Source organism: Gymnogyps californianus, chromosome 8, assembly GCF_018139145.2.
Source record: "Gymnogyps californianus isolate 813 chromosome 8, ASM1813914v2, whole genome shotgun sequence".
Taxonomy (NCBI): Eukaryota; Metazoa; Chordata; class Aves; order Accipitriformes; family Cathartidae; genus Gymnogyps; species Gymnogyps californianus.
In genome coordinates this window covers 3,290,399-3,314,129 of record NC_059478.1, presented here as the reverse complement: position 1 = coordinate 3,314,129, position 23,731 = coordinate 3,290,399, and the positions used below count along the sequence as shown (strand labels likewise).

The following is a 23,731-nucleotide window of genomic DNA, read 5'->3' as shown; positions in this document are numbered from 1 at the left end:
AATTCTCAAATTGACAATAAAAGGAAAAATGTTATCAACAACCTATTGAAAATTCCAGTGCTGCTTCCTCTTATAATTCATAAAAGAAACCCTTGGGACAGTTTTTGTTTGCTTGTTAGTGCTGCCGTGTTTGTGACTGTCCAGAGGGAAGGGTGAGTCGGTGCAGCTGACCTCCACCGGTGTTGATCCGAGTTGAGTCTGGCCCTGAGCACTGTGACGCTCCACCGAAACCAAGTGAACTCCTCCGCGTGTTACGTGCCTCGAATGAGAAACACAGAGGCACGCAGGAGGCAGCAGCTCGTCCAGTGACCTGTCTTGGGTGCTGCTGTGCTCATCAGATCCCATAGCTTGAGAAATGGGATGAAGGATTTTCACGCCACTTGGGTTAAACCCAGCAACTCGGTTGTGTTTAACTGTATATGAAGCAGGTTCAACAGAGAACAGTGTAGAACTGTAACGAATCGCTTGGGTTGAGGTAATTAAAAAAGGTGAAGTTCTGTGCCTTTCCTTCTTTTATCTCTACAGTTATTACAACTTTTAACCAGAAGGATGCACCTTGAGTTAAGAGGGAATGCTTGTGTACACTAAGAGTAGGGTTTCTTGAGATGTACTGAACTCAAGCGCTCTCTGATTGCAGGAGGAGGTCCCTTTCTGCCTGTACTCCTGCTGCTCGCTGTGCTGACCCCAATTTTCAGAGCCTTCTTTGAACAGCTTTAACCCTCTTAAAGCTTCCCTCAGTCACAGCTAAACAGAAAACACCCAGAGGGCTCATGTGCTCGTGGGCAGCTGCTCTCCGCTGTATGCGGTGGGTAGGTGGACATGTCCCAGCTAAAAAGCATTAGAGGTGCCACCGTACTACCCATACAGGTAACTAGATCATATCCTAAAACTTAATTTTCCATCATCCTCTGGTGTTTGTCCTCCGGCATGCTGATCAGCTGATAACCTCATCCTGGTTTCGGTACCCTAATGGTTTCAGCAGTTAATCAGTTCTGAGCTGCTGTTCGGCACAAGCCACGTGCAGTAACACCTCAGTCCGACAGAGATTTGTTGCATGTTGAAGGCCTGTCGTTAGTGACAGTGGCCCAGAGTGCCTGGCAAAGTACTACGCCAAGTACCAGCTCAGGCCTGGTGGTACAACGTGGGCCAGCCCTAAGAATTTAAAGAGAATCAGCAGTAACCTTGCCACCCACACCTGCATTATCCTGATTTATTTACTACTCTAATAGCCAACTGCAATGGCAATATGGATTACCCAAGTTGATCAAAACCGCTTTGGGTCACGCCGTTGTGCAGAGCGCTCGGCACTGCTGTGCTGTCGGTGACTTGTTTTGAGGCACAGCCAAGCAGACTGCTGTGTTCCCCAAACCCTGTTTCCGTGCAGCACGAGGACAGGGTACTAGTCATACCTTCTAATTAGAATCAAGAAATAACAAGGAGAAGCCCCCAAACAACAGCCTTGAGCCAACACCAGTGTTCTGTTAACTAATTATTGCAGGACTGACCCTACCTGATGAACAACTGAGACAGCTATTGAACAGAAAGAGAATTCTCGTAGGCCTGAGTTACAAACACCCCTTCTGCTGGTCACTTACAACGGGGAAAACTCCTCGTCCCAGATTAGAATGGCTTCTGCCCCTCTGACAGAGGAAACAAGCCCAAATTGGGTGGACAAGCCTGAACTTTGCTTTCTCTGTCCCTCTTTGTGCACAGCTGCAAACACCAAGGCATAGTTGCTTTGACTTGGAAAAGCTGCACAATACCTTCTGTTACTTAGGAGCTGTAAAAGTAATCAAAAACATTTCCCACAACAAGCTTCAGTTAGTTAAACTTTCTTTTTAGCCTCCTTTATTGTAACTGGAACACTCTCTTTTGCTCCAGTTAACGACTTTGTAACTGCTTCTATCCCACTTACATTAACGCTGAAGTGAGCAGTGTGTTATCATCTGCAAGCAAAGCCTTCCAACAGTCTCTCCACTTAAAACAAAAAACAACACTTAGTTCAGAACAACTAGGGAACACTAACTTTTCCTTCTCCTTGCATTTATCTTTCCCATTTGATCCAAAGTTATCTTTGGAAAAGAACTATAAGCACTAAATGTTTGAAGGAAACTTAGTCTGTTGCTGTATCACTGCTGCAGTGCAATCTATTATCCCTTTAGCGGACTCCTTTTTTTTTTTTTTTTTTATTTTATTTTATTAGAACAGAATGCAAATAACTCATTACCAAAGCAGTCCTGAATTTAAGATGGTATAAGAGGCAGTAACTTAATTCTGGCCTGACAGGAGCTTAGGAAGTTTTGCATGATCAGGAGCATATCAGTCATGGTGGTGCTCAACGAGAGAGAAGCAATACTCTCGTTGTGCAAGAATAACAACCCCTCATATTCTGCTCTTAAACCTAACACCGGGGGCCAGGCTGAACACCAAACCTGTGAGAAACTGGAGCGACCAGTTCAATTGTGCTCATCGTTCCCAATTCAAGTGAAATATACGGAGGTATCTGAACAAAGTTTGGGGGAAAGAAAGGACAAAGTCAACCTTATTTGGCTGGAGTGCTGCCATATATTTAAGGAAACCAGAACCAACTACCAACACACAGCATCTTTGCTCGTTCACAGAAGAGATCTTTTTAACAGCTAAGATTGTATTATTGACACATTCATAGCAAAACTTCACCTAGAACTTCAACTTGTGGTGCCTTGTCACTGTACCTTTTTGCAGTACACAAGCAAACGTAATCTCTGAACACACACACCTACCTAGGGTGACTGACACAACTCACTAAGGTTTGGTTATAAACTGAAGTTTCAGTAACAGTCTTGGAACCGTTCCTTTCCGTTCTCACTTGCGTTAGGTCCTTGCTTGTAGGCAGAACTATGAAACCAGAATGGAATGCCCAATTACGTGTGCAGCCTGGAGTCAGAAGTGCACCGAGTCGGGACTTTCTGGCTTGCTTAAACTCAGATCCCATTTTATCCCGTGATATTTTATCAGCTTAACGTGACCTCCCTCTGAATTGTAACCAGTCAGGTTTTAGGAATGATTTATTTTAGGAATATTCCGATTCATGTTAACCTCATGTTCAGAAATGCTTAAGACTTTTGGCCCCATCCACCCTTCTGGATTCTGTGCTAGCAATAAGGCTTTAACAAAGACTCAGGAGCAGCCACAGTGCCTCAGTGTGAAAGTGGATGTGAGCGTAAAAGCAAGTAACTGTCTCCCAGACCTTCTCCCAGTAACAGTACCTTGACCACACGCGCTGCGATCAGGGGTAAGTTCTGCTACGTAATTCTAAAACGTCTTCTCAAATTAAAATAGCAGGCAACTCAAGTTTTCAAAATCCAGTTTGGTAAGAAGTACTGGCTTACTTGAACAGGGTGTGCTTGCAAGTCTGTAGCATCACGCTCTATGAACAAAATGGTTCGCGTTAATCAGCTGCACAGTGAGTAGGGTAGTCTTTTGGGAACACGGCGGCAGCGACTCCAGATTTATCATCTTCCGGAAACTCGGCAGCTTCTGCCTTGCCATCTGCAGCAACTTGAACCTGTTCTCCTGCCTGGACATCTTCAGCTAGATGGACAGGGCCTTCTGCCTGCCCCCCGCGTACGTGGGAGTGCTGTACTTCATCAGAATAGTCTTAAATTGCGCCAAGGGCGCATTCGTGCGAACTCCCATAGGATCAAAGTGGGTTCTACTTACTCTGTATCCAGCTTCAGAGAGATAGTTTAAGAACTTATTTAACCTGAAAAAAAAACCCCAACACAACCATTTAAAAAGGAGTTAATACTGATCAGGCTGATTCAGTACAAGTTACGTATCAGTTGTCACGGTAATATAAGACTGGAACTTAAACGGAAACCTTACTTTGGCATGTTCATTCCTTTAATACTGTGTCTGTGGATATTGTAGTAAAATGCAGGGTGCTCAGCACTGCTCTCAGATTTTTGTCGCTTGGCTGCATTTCGAATCACTTCTTCACTTTTTCTTTTTCCTGGACCACAAAAAATGCCAGTGAAACCAGTGAATATTCAGTGAGGCCACAAAAAATGCCAGTGAAGCCAAAGACAGTACATACAAAAACCAGCCACATAGCAACTACACCTTTGTGTCTGCTTTTATAAGCTAGTATTTTGCGGAGTTAAAATCTAGCCTGAATTTAATTGACATGCCATTTTCAGTAATAAAAAGTGAAGTCAAAAAGGCTTCCTGGAGTATTTAGCATTCTGCTTTTACCAGTGAACATGATTCTGGAAGAAGGTAAAGTAAAATCAGTAGTCAGTGGGAAAATAAATCCTGAGTACCGGTATTGTTAAATTTAAAAAAAAAATATGTGAACACTAGGTTGGCTTAGCCATCACTTAAACTATGGTTTAATTTGAAACTGCTAGAGCTACACCAAAATGATCTACTTACCATGTACCAAGTAGGATTCTGCAGAAGTATTTGGTGTTTTAATATATACGCCACACTCTTCTAGAATACAATTAAAAGTCAAAATTAATTCTACTGTAAGAGAGTAAAATGGCAAAATGCCTTGGTTAAACAGAAAGAAAGAATGCCATATTCTGGCCTGAAGAAGGAAGTGTAGTAAGACGCATACATACGGGTAACTTTTACTTACTAACTCAGTAACTTGAATTTAGAGGGGATATTCAAAATACAATTTCATTTAACAGTAGAAGAGCATTCCCGCACAGAAAGCCGCTTCTTTTGGCACCCTGATTTGCAATCCCTGCGGAGTATGCAGAGCATGACAGCCGGAGTCCTCTCTTCCTAACAGCACGTGCTCTCAGGTTGGGATCGGGATACACCAAAGAACTAGCAGACACTTAGTATTTCCATCTCCTTCAGGGAACACGCTGGATTTCATGGCAGTCAACCTGCCTGCATTATGTTTATTTGGTTTAGGACCTCTCATACTGATTACAGATGTCTACATCCAGCGCTCTGCCTCTGACAGACCCTACTCTTTCTGCAGCACCAAAGACCATCTGACAAGAGCTGACAGGTCCCACGCTGCCATTCAAAGCAACAACCATTTTCTTGACCTTTTTATGTACACACTGCTGTTGGCAGTAAGTTATCGAAGAGCAGTACCTCTCTAAATCACCACAAAGCCAGTCCTTTTTGTGAACAGTCTGCCATTTTTCTTACCTTGTTTGTTCTCATCGTAAGGACTATGGGTAGAAAAGTGTTTTAAAGTTGTGCAGTCTGCTTCACAAACTAACGTCTTCAAAAGTGGCTGAGCTTCATCCAAACCATACTGGACAGCCTCGAACAGCATCCTTCTGAGGAATCCAGTGTTAAAGAGGGCTCCTGACCTGTGGAATACAAGACAAGTGAAAAGTTAAGACTTCTTAATGAAAGCAAAAAAGTTGCTCTAAAAATCTCTCACCCAAATTGATCAGCAATTATATTACACGGAAGTGCTGCATCAGGCTGACTGTGTTCTTAACTTAGTGATATTGAATTGCTTTGTTGCCAACGACAGTAACATCAGTCTCGTGTTAAATATCAAGATCTCAGCAATAGTAATTTTATTTCCGCCACTGACCTGCCCTACTACATTGAGCAAGTAATTTAATCCCCAGAAGACAGGTACTGTCAATTGTCAACCGTTTTTAATACTGCTTTGAAATGGTTAAAAGACTTAACAGAAGGATTTATTCTTGTTTCTCACAAGAGAAAATTCGAAGTATTAACTATCAAGCAGTGTATTATTTACTACCCTTAGCACATGTAAGGATTTACTAAATAAATTCTCCACAAGTATCAGGTACTAAACTGTTGCTTAACATTTGGCAACGAGAGGAACACACCGCCAGGTTCTCCTGCGCAGGATGTATTACATAAGTTGCGCTGAATGTGAAATTTAAAGCAAATTTCTTATTACTTATTAACCGGTTTGAACTCTACGAACAAAAGCAAAAACTGAATACCCTACTAAATTCAAATCAATTGTTTCCTGGATTCCTCCTGATTGCTATACCACCTTTTGTAGTGCTAAAATATCCAGCAGACTTGCCTTTTTATTATGTGACAGAATAGCTGACCTCCAGAGGTCCTTCCAACCTAAATTATTCTCCGATTCTGTACTGTGTTCTGAACTTACCAGAGAGGACCAAGAACTACTGCCGTCTTCCCGGGCATACTGCCGTGACAATCACAAGGCAGCTGCTGATAAGGGTTTTCTACAACAGAACAACAGGATTTAAGTTGTTTTGAAATAGTCAGCAATGCCTACTTTACTGGAGGGAGATGACATAGATACGAAGTAGTAGCTTACTTCAGTGGAGGTGTTCGGAAGGGCAAGCAACAGCAGAAGCGTGACACCATTCTCACTTCTGCCAAGCAGTGCTTTTGAGAATTTAGTGATTGATGACTTCATCTTTAATCATTGTTAAAACATTGAAGGAAAAAAACCAACAAACTAAAAAGCCACATAATTCCTATGTTTCTTGGCAGACTTCAAGTAACAAGGAAATTGTTAGCCTTCCTACACTTATATAAGTAGCTGTCCAGGTTAACAGTAAATAACAAAAAGAATTTCAGAGATCAGCCAATTACATCTACAAAATACAGCCCACCTACAAGTTTTCTAAGCCCTAAGTCAGCTCGCTTGCAAGTAAGGCATTAAGTAAACAATTCATTTACTAATTAAGATCTCTACCGTAACACTGTACTTATCGGTTACTCATTCTTGTTCTTAAAACTTTATCTAATTTTTTAAAAACTTTTTAATAACAAGCTCATTGCATGCTCATGTACCTGACTTTGAGCAGGGCAGTCAAAGACACCACCAGTTAGTAGTCAGATATCCAAGAACCTGTAGCTTTGAAACAAGGTTCTTCCTTTTCGATTCGTACAAACTACCATCTGGCTAGTAGCTACCTCCTAGCTTAATTTTTGTTTCCTACCTCTGCTAACTTGCGTACAGAGACAGCCCACGAACAGTCGACTTTTAACCTAGAGGCTGCCTTCACTTCCCACCAAGCGTTAGATGAATTACAGGAATGTTGCATACCTTTCCCACCACGCCTGCCAAGGTTATTTCCATCAGGCGTGTACAGATACTGCCCGAGGGCAGGCAGAATACACCCTCATCTGAGGGGAAGGCGATCCTGTTTAGTCCACTACATTTTAAGGGAACTGAAATGAACAGCAGAAAAGCAATCTGACACCGAAATCTATCAAGCTGCTACTGTATGGAGGAACCGAACGGTGGCAAAGACTGTCCCACTCTTCAGGGCCTTTGCTGAAAGGACAGATCCATGGGCCTATCAGGCATCCTGCCAGCTTCAGCAGCTACAGCTAGTTGGAATACGTCCCGTCTAGAAATAAATCCGGTACATGTACAGCAAAATCCATGCAGACAACCAATCTAACCCACTACCATAAAGCATGGTACCTTCTCCACCTTATACAATACACTCATTGTTACTCTAAAGGGAATTCTTACTTTACTAAAGGGATTTAAACATAAACAAGGCCTAAACAAGCACAAAACGGAGATACAGGAATCAGACCTTCTAGAAAGTACAAAGGAAAATCCATTTACCTTCTACCATATTACCCTCTTTCTGAAAAATTCTCTCTTCGCACCACTGGCAATGGATGAGGTATCTTATTTTCTTTGCTGAATCATCGGCAGGGGACGGTCCCCTTAAAACTCTGACCACTACTAGAACAAAATGTTCTAGAGCTACTGCGAGTAAAACTTCAATGCCTTTGTTACAGCGAGCGGCAGCTCTGTGAAGGAAAAACAAACACAAAACCACATTGTACTGAAGTCAGCAAACTAAGATTGCCACGGACACCTGAACCTGCTGAAAGATTCTTGAGCTCATCCACTTTCTAGAAAGAGATACAAAAGATCTGAGAAAGTGATGAGGAGAAAGTGGTGTTTCTTAAGTGCCTCGTTTTGTCTACTTCCTGTAAGGCTAAGCAAATCTTGTTTTACTTCTTTTTATCATGTCTAGAAATATTGGTCTGCCATCTACATCATCTTTCTATCCAAATACTTACCTGTTGCCAGGATATTGTAACAAAAAGTATAAACAAACTAAATGAAAATCCAAGAAAGCAGAAATGTAGAGGGGGACACATGATGGTAAACCATCGAGTGTTAATTGAGTAAGGACTGTGGGAAGGCAAGTGAGCAGTTCCTGAACAGGTAAGCACTGAGAAGGAAGAAGAAATCTTCAGGGAGTTGGAGCATGTAACCCAGAACACAATTAAAACTTTGCTTAAGCAGCATGTCTTTATCTAAGAATATTCTGCAGGGAGCAGCTTCACATATGCAGGGAGATAGAGAAGTAAAATCTAAACATACTCGGGTCAGTATTTGCGCTCTGGCATTCTGAAGACCTCTGCACACTTTATTTCATCCCCCTGTCTTTCCTGAGCAGTTGTCCCATCCTCTTGCCTGTATCTTTTTCCCCCCCAGTTAGGGACCAGGTTTCAGTCTTCATTTATTTAACAGACTGAATTTACTGAGAGTATCTATATGCAAATGACTGATTTCACAAGTTAGTAATTACATGTATCTTTTTAACGTCAAGCACGAGGATCTGAAGTGAACATCAGCTTCCACTGAAGCAAGTCTAACTGTAATGCTTAGCTAGAAGCCATTGAAGCAGCTTAATTAACATTTACAAAGTCCTATGCAGCACTAAAATGACAAAATTGGCAGAGGAATAAAAGAGTTCGCAGATAGGCAATTCTGGGTATTACTTTTTCTATTACCATCCCTCCCCACCACCAAAAAAACTCCCCACCATCCCAAACCCCTACCCTATTTATGCATTTTCACCTTGCCCAGTCTTTTAGTTTAAAATTTACATTATCCCATACCAGCACACATAAAATATGAAACATTAATTTTGTATCAAGAAGTCTGACTTTTAGAATTCAGGAATTCCGGAAACTGAACATGTACAACCCAAAGCAGCAGTCTTCAGTTTTTTGTCTCTAATCATTTTTTTACCATAATTTGAGCTGATTTACCAGTACCTTGTCACAGCAGCAATTACTATTCTGGCTGCCAGTTCCTTGTAGTACTCTGTTCTGACAATATTACATCCATAATGACGCAGGGCAACGTGTTGAGCCTTTGCATACAGAGAACTGATGTCTGTAGACGTCAATGACACAATTCCAAGATTTCTCACATTTCTAAAGGCAGAATCCAGATAATTGACAGAAGTTCCGAAGGGGTCCAAATGGCTGAAAAGAAAGGAACTATCACTGAGTATCTACAAATGCTCAAGGGTTTAGCTTTAAACTGAGGAAAACAAAAGGAGGAAACGGGACTAAAATTTACAGCACACCTCTCATGAATTACTCTGGAATCCTTAAGTGTCAAATTGCAAGAGCCAGGGAAGCACTGTGCTGGAAAATACACATCACCACAAAGCCAGCAAGTACCTTTTTTTTTTTTTTTTTGCATCCTGACCCACTGACTAATTCAAGTTACAAGAATATTGGCCCGATGCTTACCTTCATCCTTAAAACAAAGGGAAACTTCTAAAAACAAAAATACCTTCAAATGTATGCATTCCAGTTTACGTACTAAATAATTAGCCTAATTTTCAGCCTGAATACCTGCTGCTTAGATCTGGATGTTAATCAAGACAAAAAAAAAGCCAATCACTTATTTTGATGTCTGTATAGGTTTTGAATGTATGCATCTATAAACCCAACTTGGAAGAATTAGCCTACTTTAATTGAAAATGAATATGCTGCAAAATGGATTAAAACAGGAGATGCAATAAAGTCCTACACAACAACATGCAAAGGTATGAATTTTAAACTAATTAAAAGTTTTAAGGAAAAAAAAAGACTAATTTGACATTTCTCTTTATCAAACAGACAATGAAGTTACAAAAAAATAGTTTGGCTTAAAATTTTCCTGCACATTTATAGTCCATTCGGGATGTCAGAAGGGCTTAATATTTTTCCAGCGATTTCTAGAACATTTAAGATTAAAGTTCTGTTCCCACACCATTTCTGGGACAACAGAATTACATTTAAAATACCAAGTGACTGTTGGTTGATTCTTTCGTTCCAACTTCTCCAAATAGCCATATACTGGGAGATGGGGTGGGGTGCGTCATTATCAAACCAGAAAATTATTAACAGAAACATTCAACACTTACATAAAATCAAATGATCTCAAATGCATTATAACATTGGCATCCATTTTTGTCACCTCAATGGTGTCAGTATTTTCTTCTCCATCTCCCATAGCTTCATCATTGTCGTCTTCCTTAGTGTTCAGTTTCACCTTCATTTTGTTTAAAAGGCAGTTTTCCTGAATCATTGTCACAGAATTTTCATTACAATCATTAATTGTAACTTTCACAGAGCTTCTGAGATGCTTTGCCCATTGTAATCCCATTATACCTAAGGAAAGACAGAATTGTAACTCCGTGACAGAATAAGGAGTTGGTTTCTGGGTCGCTGAACTCGCTAAGAAAAAAATTCATCCTTTTAAATGCTTATAATACAGAAGTGTGTGTGATGCAAATTTTGTCATGTTCCTGCAAAAATCTGTTGGTGACCTTCTGCCTCAGCACAGAGTGACAATGTGGTATGTAAAGGGACAGTCTATTTGTCGCCTTCTTATATGATAATTGGGGCTACAGACCGAAAGACCTGTGCTTTCGGCAGCAAGCCGGACCCCACAATCTGCAGGGAAGCCCCTTGGCTTGTTTTACACTCTAGCGTAGCAGACAGACTCCTGTGACAGACCACCGTAAAACACAAACGTGAGGATAGGTACTGCAAAGATTTTTAGGCTGCCTCCAAGTGTTTGTTGCTGACTTCTGTAGTAAAGTCTACGATTATGTTGTAGAAGTGCAGGACAGGATGCGCTTGTGAAGTCTGGCCTACTTCAGAATGGTGATAAAGTCATTGTCAAGCATTTTTATGCAAAATGCTAAGCAGTTACTGCTGTTCTCAACTATGTCCTTAACTTCACAGTAGCTGGCTGATAATGAGGCAGCAATCCAGATCTCTTCAGATTTTTGTTCCAGATGGTTAATAGACACTGATATAACTACTTTACATTCAGTTCATGTTCAGAATTTCTGTAATCAATTAAGAGATGATTCTGATTAAGAAGCTTGGATTCATCACCATTTTTAAACCACAGGTTGATTTTACAGCCAAATTCCACAGCCACGGAGTCACAAGAGAGCTGTGACCTTGGACGCAAGTTTAGGAAGATGCCCTTTCATGGACATTAAGGCAACTGACTTTAAGGAGACCACTAAACTTTGATTCAATATTATTTACAGTCTTTTTAAAAGGCCTAATACCAGACTCTTGACGGCTGTTTTTTTTGTATGGAAGCTAATAACTGCCTGCCTAAGGAAGAAAATTGTTGTGTACCTCACATTATTTTTGAATACGTGACGTCAGTTACTACTGATTTCTGCAGCTTCATACTATTGGATATTAGCCAAAAGATTAAAGAAATTGACTTTACCGGTGGCACCAAAAGCATCCAAACATTCTATCGGTTTACGTTCCTCAGCTAGAACGGCGAGTGCGCAGAATATCAATTGCCTTGAAAATAAAAAAGAATGGTCATAGTAAGTTGAGACAATATTTTTCCTTCCTTTTCCTTATTTATTTCCTTTGAACATAATACTACAACATTTAAGCTAAACTCTATCGTTTACACGGAAGAACTGTAAATCAAAAACCTCAACTACCCTTAGAAGTTTAATTCTACAGCAGAATACTCATAAGGTAAGATCCTGAATCAACTTAATAGTTACTCTAACACTGGAAAAAGTGGCTAGCATTCAAAAGTAAATAGTGTTTTTCTTATTTTCCTAGCACAATCTGATACTACCCTACTAATGGCTCTGTGTTTAAAAAGACGTCAGAAATTACTGTAGAGCAATGAAATCCCACTGTGTTTGAGGAACAGGCCTTGTTCTTTTAGACATGGCCATAACCTTAGTTGCAATGGCCTCCTTCAGAGGCATGCCTTAGCTTTCACAGGCGTAGCTGAGCTAACTTTAAACCCGGAAACTCAAATATTAACAGCACTGAGAACGTGAGGGGTCAGCACGGGCTGAAGCGCAGTCCCATGCATTGGTGTCAATGCTCGCACCTTTCAGTTGTGGTACAGACACCATTTATGACTCTCCTTACATAAGACAATGTTTCTTCTTTCATCTTTTTTATCGCAAATAATGAGAAGACACTTGAGAGAATCTGAGTCCCAAAAGAAAAAGTCCTAGAATATGAAAACTGTAAATTATAGGTATGCCGCTGTTCAGTTAGAGGAGAGAGAGCAGTGACTATCCATAGTATTTTGTAGAAATTCACAGAAAAACATCTTAAAGTGTATACAATGAAGTTAGTTTTTAAGTGTGCTCCTTTCAAATCCTGTTCTTCTCCATAAACTACTCATTACAGAAAAATACTTAATTGCTTCAGAAATGACAGTATTTCCCATATAGTGTTCTTGGGTTTAAATATTATTTGTCAAGAAGCGTTTTCTGATGGAAAACTGTTTCTCCTGCCCTCTGAACAAATGTTTGCAAGGTTTGCTTTTCCAAACGCACGAGTATTTTTCACTACAAATTCACCACCCCTCTGGTACATCCTCCCACTCCCTGTTCTCTTACCTGTTGAGTTTCATTTTAGGATTAAAATAGGAATCTGTTTTCTGAGGTGTGGAGTAGTTGGGAAGAACCTGCACATCTGTGGCCGACTCTTTCAGCACTTCATGAGAAGACTTGGGAGCAGGAACTAAAAGAAAGTAATTGTGGGGGAAGGAAAGAGTTACTGAGAATTGAAATTAACATTAGCACATTTGATAAGTTGAATTGAAAATTTGCTCCCATATAGCAAGAAGTCTGGGTTATGCTGTAATCCAACTAGTACATGGATCAGTTAACAAGTATGTGGGGGGAAAAAAGCAGGCAACAATTTATCTTCTAGTCCTAAGAGTGGCAGATAAGTATCAAGCTGTACCACAATTTTCTTCCCATAAAACATCAGATTTGTTTCTCAGTTGGGCTCCCATGTATCCATTCAAATTTAAGAAAGCAAGCCCCTGAGCCTGAGGCTTAGCACATTTGTTTTGCATGTTCAAACATAACACGTTGCTAATTAATTAAAACCGTATTAACATAGCCCTGAATGTATATCAGTGAACTGCAAAAATCCCTCAAAATCCTTGATCTAATCTCTGTAAGTTATCAAACAGCTTCATGAAACGTGTATAGACACCACAAGCATAGGGACAATTTCAGCACTTAAGCTTTGTATAAAAGTCTGTGGCAAAACCAGCTTTCTGATTTACACCTGTAAACACATGCTGTCATTCCTGTGAGCGATTTATCCCCATCTAACAGTAGCAAAATTTACCCAGGAACGACCAGGAAAAATTCGTTAGCTATCAACGAGATACCTTTCAGTGCTCAGCCTGCCTATCTCTCAGTGCTTCAAATCACAGATTGTGTATCTGTGAACCGCTCTACCACGTGCTCCACGTTCATAGCCCCCAAGTGTTGCAGAAGTGCCTACAAAGCATGAAGTATCTGACCTCTGAGTTTCTCCTCTCCCCACGAGGAAAAATAGCCACATGCATTTTGTTAAAAAATGACAAATGGGCCATTCTTTACTTACAGCTCTGACGGGAACCATACAGAGATTAATATATTTCACAACACAAACTCTATTTAAGTTAAAGGTATGGAATATGGTATGGATGGTACTACTATCGCTCCTCAGACATGCAAACTGATGCCCAGACACTAAACTACTATTCCTAAACAGCATATTGGTAACAGAAAATAGTGTGAACCTCACAGCTCCCAGGATCATCTTTACTATATCGTATCTAGATAAAATCCATACATCTACACAAGAGACAAAGAAATCAGACTAATTTTCAACAGTAAGAGTCTGGGCTGTAGCAAAAAAACCTTAATTTTTACACACCAGCTAATCGATTATGTGCTTTTTATTTACAGATGTAGAGAACAGACAACTTGCAAAAATAAAGGAAATAAAATTAATTTTCAAGATTTGGCATTCCAATTATTTCAGATGTTTTCAATCTAGTTTATCCAAGTTTAGAAACAAAAGTCTAATTCCAGAAAAAATCAGGTGGGATTGTAATTTACCAAAGAACTACTGACACCTCTATCGCGACTCTCTGGGACTGAAAAAACATCAGCTTGTTTTGTGAACCCATGCTGATGCAGTTTGGATAAAAAGCAAAAGGATTTTTATATTGCAGAAAGATTTACTCTAGACTGTCTTATGAAGACAGACAGTGAAATACAGAGGCATGAAATCCTCTGTACAGATTTTGGTTTACGGATGCCATGTCCCCCCTTCTTTTGGAGACACAGAAGCCTGTATTTACAACATTACACTAACTGTGAAGGGAGTATTATTTATCAATAAGAACAGAGTAACTGGTCAATGCAGAGACTAAATCACAACACTGCTACATCTTTGAGGAAAAAAAAAGTTCTGAAATATTAAGGGCAGATTTCTCATTAGTAAAGCTAAATCTGTTTTGGAATTTTTCTCATGTCTCTCACCCACATATCATAGTTATTGCATGTGCTACATAGTATAAAAAGATTGAATGTTTTATGTAAGTCAGAAGCTACCTGTAATAAACCTTGATTCAGTTTCTCCTTTATTCACATGACGATTAATATGACCTATCATGTCAGTTCTTCGTGTGATAGTTGCTGAACAGATGATACAATGGTAATGGGCCCCCATCTTTGAAAATGTCTGTAAAATACAATACGTGTAGTTTCAGAATACATAAACACGGTTAAAGTAGAACTATACCTGAACACAGGCATATGAAGAAGTCATCTGTCTGTTACCTCTAGCGCATACAAAATATTTTGAATCTACAGCCACAGAGACTGTAGATAATCATACCCGCAGAGCCAGCACAGCACAGCTGTCCCGCCGCAGCACCACAACCAATTAAACGCTGCCAATACTCCGTATACTCAGCACACAGGGAAGGAACTGAGAGGCATCCATCGCCCGGCCTAATGAACCCTTCATCTCTTCCACACAAAGCTGCTGTTTACTCCAGTGACAGTGTTTTACATGATCTAGGCAGCTACCCACCAAAATGAGAGATACAACTACATTCAACTACTCAAGGGTTATATCAAATACTTACATTCTGGACCGATAAGCTTTTGGTATCCCACACCGGATAGCAAGACGTATTTTGCGACTAAGTAGATGGCAAAAGTTCCCCTAAATCACCCATTTCCCCCGCTTTGTAGGGTAACAAATATTTCTGTGATTCAGTGTTTTTACCTGGTCTCCAACGAGGTTTGGTTTTACTGGACGACAAGGTAAGTGACAGATGCACATTCTGTACCCTGGAAAACAAATTCTCGTCACATCACAGTACAGTAAGTAAACAGAATGTATATGTCCTATACCGCATGGTCTCATTTAAGATTCCCAAATACTGCCACAAGACAGCAATAAGAGAACATCACCAATTATTTGGTACATTCACCCTCTGCACAGAGAAATTTATCAGCTAATTATACATTTTAAATTTTAAAATGCACAGAAATTACACACAGGCAATTCATTTTAATGTCTATTCGCATTCCACAAAGCTATGTCGAGTCTTCAGACTATACAGTATAAAACTTTCAAAAGTACTTCTGAGTATTTTACCAAAGTATCATTACCTGGCTAAGAGACTTGTGTGAAGACTCCTATAAAACATATGTTTCACAGTTAAAAGAAAAACAAAAAACCAAAAAAGACACCTGCTAATGCATGCAGAAACAGAACTCCAGCCAGATCATTTTTAGTTTAACTTTAATCTTGTCCATCCTCTAATCAGTCATTTTATTTCCCGCAAACCCATACACCTAGTTCTTTAAAAAACACACACTGCTCACTTTCTTTTCTTTCTTAAACTTCTTGTAGGGATTTTGTTGCATCTTACAAGCAGATCACAGAGTTTGTTAAAAACCAGGTAAGGATACTAAATACTGATACTAAATAAATACTTTAAGTATTTATCTGAGACCATGGAATCTTTACAATGAGCCAAAAATGACTGCGCGCGCGCGTGTGTGTGTCTGATTATTAACAATATAGCCAAAACTTTTATTAAAGTAATTTTCATTATATACATATTTTAAATTTTATAGTAATTTTCATGACATGCCAAGCACTCATTGTTTTTTTAAATGAGAAAATGCACAACTGTAACTATTTGGGCATGTAGAAGAGCTATTTTACATTTACATCCTACATCCCAGGTCAAAATTCATTAGGTCAAAATATGGTTCTAATTCAGAGTTGGTAATAAGATGCTTAAGTCAAGAGGAATTTAAAAAGATGAAACACAGAACAATGTCCTACATGTCCACAATTTCTTCTAGTATTTACTATTCAAATAGGATTGCCATTACCTTCAAATTCAACAGAAACTTTCCAGTGCAAATTCTGAAGGTGACGATGGAGTTTATGACTATAGCAAGCTTTGAATTTCTCCTCAGGACACAATGGACAAGGCTTCTTTTCATCTGAAAATACAAATAAACAGGAAGTACGAGAAACATATGAAATGCAGTTACCACTCATGTTGAGATGCATGGTAAGAGAAAAAAGAATGCAGGTACTATCAATGGGAGTTAAAGATGAATTCCCCAGGGTATATTCTATTTCAGGCATACACAAACTTCAGATTTATGGATTGCTTCTTTCTACTCCATAGAATATAGACAAGAACCACTATTACTTTAAAGATCATTAACTTCTACAACCTTCAGTCTTTGTTTTCTAGTATTTTTTACTCCAGCAACATGAGGCTAACGCAACTTCTGAAGAGTACTGCAGAGTAACAGAATTTTATAGATGAAGTCTAGAGACTTGCAATGTTTCAAAAAACCCCAACTGAAAAGGTTAGAACAAGAATCTGTCTTTCCTCCTCCCGAATCTTTTAGATAAAACAAGCACCTGGTATCTTTTTAAGCTGCAAAAAAGATAATGTACTCTATGTTAAAATATTTTTTCTTCTTGGAAATCCTGCATAAGGGACAAAAAAGCAAAGGCAAGATTATCTGACATCAAAGGTGTTGAAGCACTTGAAGTACTAACCTAAATAAAAACTAGCTATTGGGAGACATATGCTGTAGAGCTGTACATAGGAATTATGTACCAGAGCATGCATACAGCTGAATGTCAAACAACCTCTCGTGCAGAATTTAGCAGAAAAGCTTCTAGGTGTTAGAATAGTACAGGATGAATACTGAAACTTGCCACACAACATGGGCATCGATAATAATCATTACTTGTCTTAGGCTTGCACAACAGTAAAATTCCTTTTTTATGAGTGGATTACTATGTCCATGCAGAGTCCCATGCCACTGAAGCCAACAGAGGCAGCCTACAGCTCGCCAAATAAATCACCAGTGCTCCCTAATGTTGATCAGCCTCTTTTACTGACTCACGATTTACTGAGTATCAAGTACAAGAGGTGATGGTAATAAATACAAGTCAGTCCATTAACACACATAGCAGAAGAATGCTACATCCATGGCAGAAGAAAAAAAATTACTATTGAGAATAGGCAAGGGAATAACGAGTTTCTTATCACTACCATGGATTTACATATAACTCAACTCAGCAACAGCTACAAGTAACAGACTTATGAGATACTTATGAACTCTCCTTATTAAAAATGGCACAAACTCTCTACAGAAGTTTTTTGGCATATTTGTTAGTAAAATTAAACAGAGGCAAACTATTATTTCCATCAGTGGCCACTCTAAAAGATGATTAAGGCGCAAGAGCTGTGTGATGCAGAGCCTATGTGGACCCTGATGTTTTTCTTGATCTGTGAATAAAAACTAGTTTCAGTTGCAAGGGCTGCCACTACCAGCACTAAATACATACATGTAATCAGAGAAAAACTAACAGTCGTAATAAAGACACTTTGCAGTCTTAAAGCAATCCTCCAATCTACATCTGGATCACAAATGAATACAGAGTGGGGGAAAAAAAAAGAAGAAAGCATTCAAAATAGAACACATATTTATTTAAACTGATATTTAAACACTGCAAAGACAACAATTAGCTTCCCTGTTACCGTGACACTTCAAGTAAAATAAAAATGAGACTAAGCTGCTGATGAATAGCTATAATTAACATTTTGTTGATCCATGCACACTGCCAACATTAGAAATGCTACAATGCAAAGGAAAAAGATGGAAAGGAATCATTAAGGCCTTAAATTTACTGAATGCTTAACATTCGATAAGCAAGGGAACAAATCATAAAGCTATTTTTTATGAAACCCCTAGTCTTCAAGCATTATAAATATATGTAATGTGTTAAAAATAAAAACCAAGAAAAAACGTAAATACCTGTAACATGAAGATCTGTGTTCTGGGATACTGCCATGGTAAACTCACCTTCTTTCAGGTCAGCTAGTTTCTCTAGATCAGCAAGATGTCTTTGAATTGAAATATGTTTCTCTAAAAAGCAGAGATATTTAGAAGTTAAACATTCTTAGTTAAAAAATTGTTTTTATTTTACTGCTATTTTTCTATGCATCATTTCAAGTCTAACACTATTAGAAAACTATAGTGTCAACTGGAATACTTGTTTGTATCTGTTAACTTCCATGGTAGAAGGAATGACTGCAGAATTAATCCCCAGAATGGTTCTTTGATAAGATCCGTCTATTTCCATATATTTCTACTTGCTTTTTAATGCTGACACACATCAAATTTCTCAAATTGGAAAGATCTTAATTTGAAAAAACAAGCTGAAAAGATCAAGTCACATTCCATTTACTCCTGATTTTACTGCCCGGCATCGTTAGTGAATGCAAATCATGCACAAAGCAGTATAAAAACATCCTATGAACTGTCTGGCAAAACTAAAACATCAGCTAGAAGTGGACCAGTTGTAAGTAACAATTATTCACTGTATAGCCAGGATACATTAAATTCTACCACTTTTTTTTTCCCCCTTAGGACGCTGTTTAGGAGACTGATTTTTCAACTTAGCAGTCAATGGGAACAGTGGAGAATTTGCTCAAAACAAGAGAATTAGCTTATCCAATAAATCAGCTTTATTGGTTTCAGCACACAGAACATTCCAGTTTACAGTAATACTGATTCTGTAGTGATTTTAAACCTTTACGATGTTTTTACAAGATTAGTCTTCAGGCTTTCTTACGTGAAACAAAGATAGCAATTGATCAATGTGCTCAAGATACAGAGGTGAGTTTTAAAGGTAGGGTTAAAAGCAATTCCTAGCTTTTAATTTCTGCACTTAGATACAATAGATTTTCTCTGCTCTCTGTGGTGCTTTTAGCATCAGAGACTGATGTAGATCATACCTCATCTAACCTTGACTTCTCTTCTGTCACTGTGTATGCGAATTTCTGCAGTGATTTCTAGAAATGTTACTAAGGGGAAAATGGCATCTCATTTGAAAGAGATTTGCAATGCCTTAGGAAAATACTTTATTCAGATGCATTGGAAAAAGTATCGCATACCTATCGGATGTATGGAAAATGAGATTTCACACATTCCCTTTACCTTTCTTCCCCACTGTTTCTACTTTTTCTCCTCCTTTCCTCCAGCACACAACACAAATATTCTTAGAGTTTATTAGCAAACCTCTTGGATAATCAGATGATACATCCAAAATGTTGCTATCGGATTCCCTTGTGGATTCTTCCTCCGTTCCTTTTTCTTCAGTTTCCAATTCTGACTCAGTAACTTTCACATCCAGGTTGTTGCTCTTCACTTTTCCAGAGACAACCACGCCATCTTAACAAAATAAAACAAACAAAAAACCAGTAAAAGTGTTGTTGATATAAATATGTTCATTTGTTTCTAATAATTTGGTGCTTCTAAAAGGCAAAAATGACTACTAGTGTGAAGGAGAAAAAAAAAATATATAAACAGTATGTTGGAGAATAATATGAGATTAATTATCACTTATCCTGGGAAACCACTGTGAAGTAATGCCATCCTGGACAGACGAAATTATTTGCCCATCTGTATCATCAGATGTTTAAAGCTAACAAATAATATTTACATGTTATTTTCTGGCAAAATGCAGTGCTATCAAGACAAAGCAGGCAAGGAGGAGGTCCAAATACTGATAACAATATACTAGCGGCTAAGAATATTTGAAAACAGAAGTTTAGAACTGGTTATGAGTAGCTGAACAACCTGAAAAAAGGAAGGGAGTAAGGAAGGAATTTGCTATCATCAGGGGCCGTGATGAGGGTTAAGTGCTGGTGCCATCAGCATTTGCAAATGATTTCTCTGGGGCAGCGCAGAGATGGGCCTACTGAAGAATTTCAAAAGGACTTCAGAGGCTGAGTGATTGGGCAATAAAATGACAAAAAATAGTCAAGTGGTGCACTTTGGGGAAAAAAACTAATTTTGATTTCACATATGAATGCATGGACTCTGAGCTGAGCATCACCAGTCAGGACCACCACCATGGGATTTCAAAATCCAGTTTTGACGAAAGGAAGAGGTGTAAATCCTCACAAGCGGTGGGTCCCTCTCCCCACCAACTGACATCAGAAGTACTAGGAAAGGATGCAGAAAGCCACGCTCAGCCTGCACACTGAACGGTATCGCCCCTGGTCCCCCAAGCTTCGAAGGGACAGGTAGAACCAGGAAAGTTTAAAAAAGGGATGACAAGAAATAACAAAGCTCTGGCTTTGCTTCTTAGCTATTGAGAAGCAGCAGAGCAAGCTACGACTTTTCAGCCTGGATACGACAGTTGTCTATAAGATCGTGAGATGCAGAGAGAGCACAGAAATCAACCACTCACTGTCTATTCCAACACAAAAACTGGGATGCACCACATGGAGCTATCAGCTGGAAGTTGAGAGTGGAAGAATGTTCTCCACATGACCCCCTGTTAACGCTGCGGACCTCCCCACCACAGGCTGCTGCGGATGGTGCAAGTCTACGAGTGCCAAAGTGAGAATTTTATGGAGGAGAAATCCACTATGGGATTTTAAATACAAACCCATGACCTTTGGCTCAAGAAAATGGGGAGTAACAAACTGTTTTGTGTTTGAAGATATTTCTGGAGGATGCATTAATGTATGGTTGCTCTGTTCTGCTACTCTTCCCTAGCCATCTACTCCTGGCCACTACTGAAGACAAAATAAGGGCTGGAAGGATCTTACAGCAGTTCTTACGATTCCCCTGGGGTTTTTTGTTTGTTTGCTTTTAAACATTGCAGTTGGATACAAATCTTTGCTATTATACAAAAACAGAAAGAGGAAATGGAAGGAATACCTCAGGACAGGGGTTAGAGAAATTGTTTAGAAAGACAGAAGCACAGAGTAAAATTCTTCTACTTACCTTAAAATATATCAAGACCAGCATTGCTACTCAGAGAGCGTTGCTGTATTTCTCACAGATCTATTTTTAAGCTGACAACTCACCTGAGACAGACTAGTATTTCCTACCTACTTGTCAATTAAAAAGTTGCAAGCCTGGTGATAGTTTCTACACACTTTAACAACAGAAAGACAGAAAGAAAACGAAGAAGTAAAAGGATTTTTGGTAAGAAATCCGTAAGAACAATGATTATGACTACACGTGCTGTGAGAAAAACTGGTAACACTGTTACAAAAATGCACAGTGAGAGCCTAGCAGTGACCAAAGCCCACCAGAGTTGGACTGTCTGCATCTTCAGAGGAAGTGTATAGGTTAAAATGGTTGAAAAAGAGAGTATGCGTATATGTACATATAGTTTGTATATACATCTACATGAAGAGAGGTAAACTTTCACACTAAATGATTAAGAAAAGCAGGCTGCTACCGAAGCAAGATTGCAGGATTTTTAAAATGCCCGTCAGGAATCACTGACTATGCACAAACATACTAATGCTTCCAAGAGCCTAAATTATACCTTTTTTTTTTATTTATTTATTAGAAGAGTCAGTTCAACTGTAAGACTGCAGTAGCAAATGACTGGCATCAATGCCACATATATGGCACGGCTGGAAAACTGGCACAACCAGTTTAAACACATTTGGCAGAAAATACTGAGGAGAAAACGTATGGGGCAGAGATGGCATGCCACACATCATATCCCCATCTGTGGTGGTGCAGACCCCCTGGGCCACGTTGCGATGCCAGGACCAGCCAAGATTTTGTTCTTGTTTTGGCTACTAGTGCAGTGAGTTGGGACAATCCAGTACTTTCTTGTCCTGGCTACGGTACAGTGAGTTAAGACGATCAGCACTCCCTAACCGTACCTGAAACTCCTGTTGCCTGGAACCATACCTGAAACTCCTGCTCCCTGGATCGTGGCCTGCCCTGGAAGGTGCCAGAATTACCTGACTAGAATTGTGGCTAGAACGGAAATACACTGACCAAAGTCAATCATCTCCCAATCCTATAAACAGCGATCCTAAGTGAGACCCTTTGAGCGCTCCGGGATCGCAGCAGGCCGTGACCCAGTATCTCCCCCTGAGCTGGGACGCCTCTCAGGGTATATTTCGCAAGGATTTTGAAGATCGTCCGCTGATAGATGCTGACGAAGGAGAATAGCGAGTAATTCACTACAATTAGATTTCGCGAAGTTTCAAAGATCATTCGGTACCAATAATTTATTAGAATTGGCAAAGAGAAAAATTTTGATCATAGGTTAACCTCTATAGCTCTGTGTGTGTGCGCGATTCGATTTAGCAAACTTTGTAGTGTGCATTATAGCAAATTTTATTAAATCACTCTGATAATTGGCTGATGATTAAGTATTGTTAAAAATCATACGACCTAATCTTGTGATTTACTGTACTAGCGCTAATAAATCTTAAATTGCTGCTACCTCAAAGTTGTGCCGGATCCTACATCACCCATTCGCGACAAATTGGCATAGTCGGCGGGATCCTAAATCAGAATCCGCGACACCATCCCACCTCCAACAGGCCCTGGTTTGTAATGGGACCTTGTGGACCACGGCTTGAAAGAATAAAAGATCATCAGCAGCAACAACAAAAAAATACCTCATTGGACTTAAAGGGAGGAAAGGGCGACCCAAGTCCTGGTTTCGCTGTTTCAAAGCTCCCCGAGCAGGCAGGGAGGCGCCGAGGCCAAGCCTCAGCCCCCGGGCCGGGCCGCCGCAGGGAGCACGTGTGGCCCCGCTGCCTGCCCCGCACCGGCCCAATGCGACACAAAGTCGGTAAAACGGGGAAAACCGGGCTCCCCTCACCTCGCAGGGCTTTCATGGCGCAGGTGGAGGGAGAAAGGAGACGGCACGAAGGCGGCTCCCGGCGCCCCGCTGTAAATTCAAACCCCCACGGGGTTCTCTCAAGGCGCTTCTCCCTCCCGCGCCTCCGCATGGCGCCCGCCCGCCCGCTCTCAGCACCTCCCGGGCACGGCGGGGCCGCGCACACCCGGGAAGAGGGGCAGCAGCCGGGCGCCGCGCCGCTCCCCTCAGAGCGGGACGGAGGGCCCGGCTCCCACCACACCGCCCGCTCACGGCCCCCCCCCCACGCCCGGCCCTCACTGAGCGCTGCGGTCTCGCCGCCGCCTTCGGGGTTCTCCTCATCGTCGTCGTCCTCCTCCCGCCCCGGCTGCCTCCGCTCTGGGGACAGCCGCGCCAGCGAGGCCTCCGCAGCCTCCTCCGCTGCCATCTTCTCCGGAGACAGCCCGGCGGCGGGCGAAGGGAGGCGAGTCGAGGC

At 40.4% G+C, this 23,731-nt stretch overlaps 1 protein-coding gene across 1 annotated transcript; it reads right to left on the bottom strand.

Moving 5' to 3' along the window:
- Positions 1-2,541: 2,541 nt before the first annotated feature.
- TRMT1L (tRNA methyltransferase 1 like) lies at positions 2,542-23,699 on the bottom strand. Its single transcript, XM_050900891.1, is given in 17 exon segments — positions 2,542-3,606; positions 3,609-3,745; positions 3,868-3,994; positions 4,417-4,476; positions 5,158-5,324; positions 6,116-6,194; positions 7,562-7,752; positions 9,016-9,228; positions 10,161-10,407; positions 11,495-11,574; positions 12,651-12,774; positions 14,655-14,784; positions 15,337-15,401; positions 16,461-16,574; positions 18,417-18,527; positions 19,683-19,835; positions 23,557-23,699. Coding segments are annotated over 17 exon segments (2,301 nt in total). The 5' UTR covers positions 23,684-23,699; the 3' UTR covers positions 2,542-3,430.
- Between the last annotated feature and the right edge of the window lie 32 nt (positions 23,700-23,731).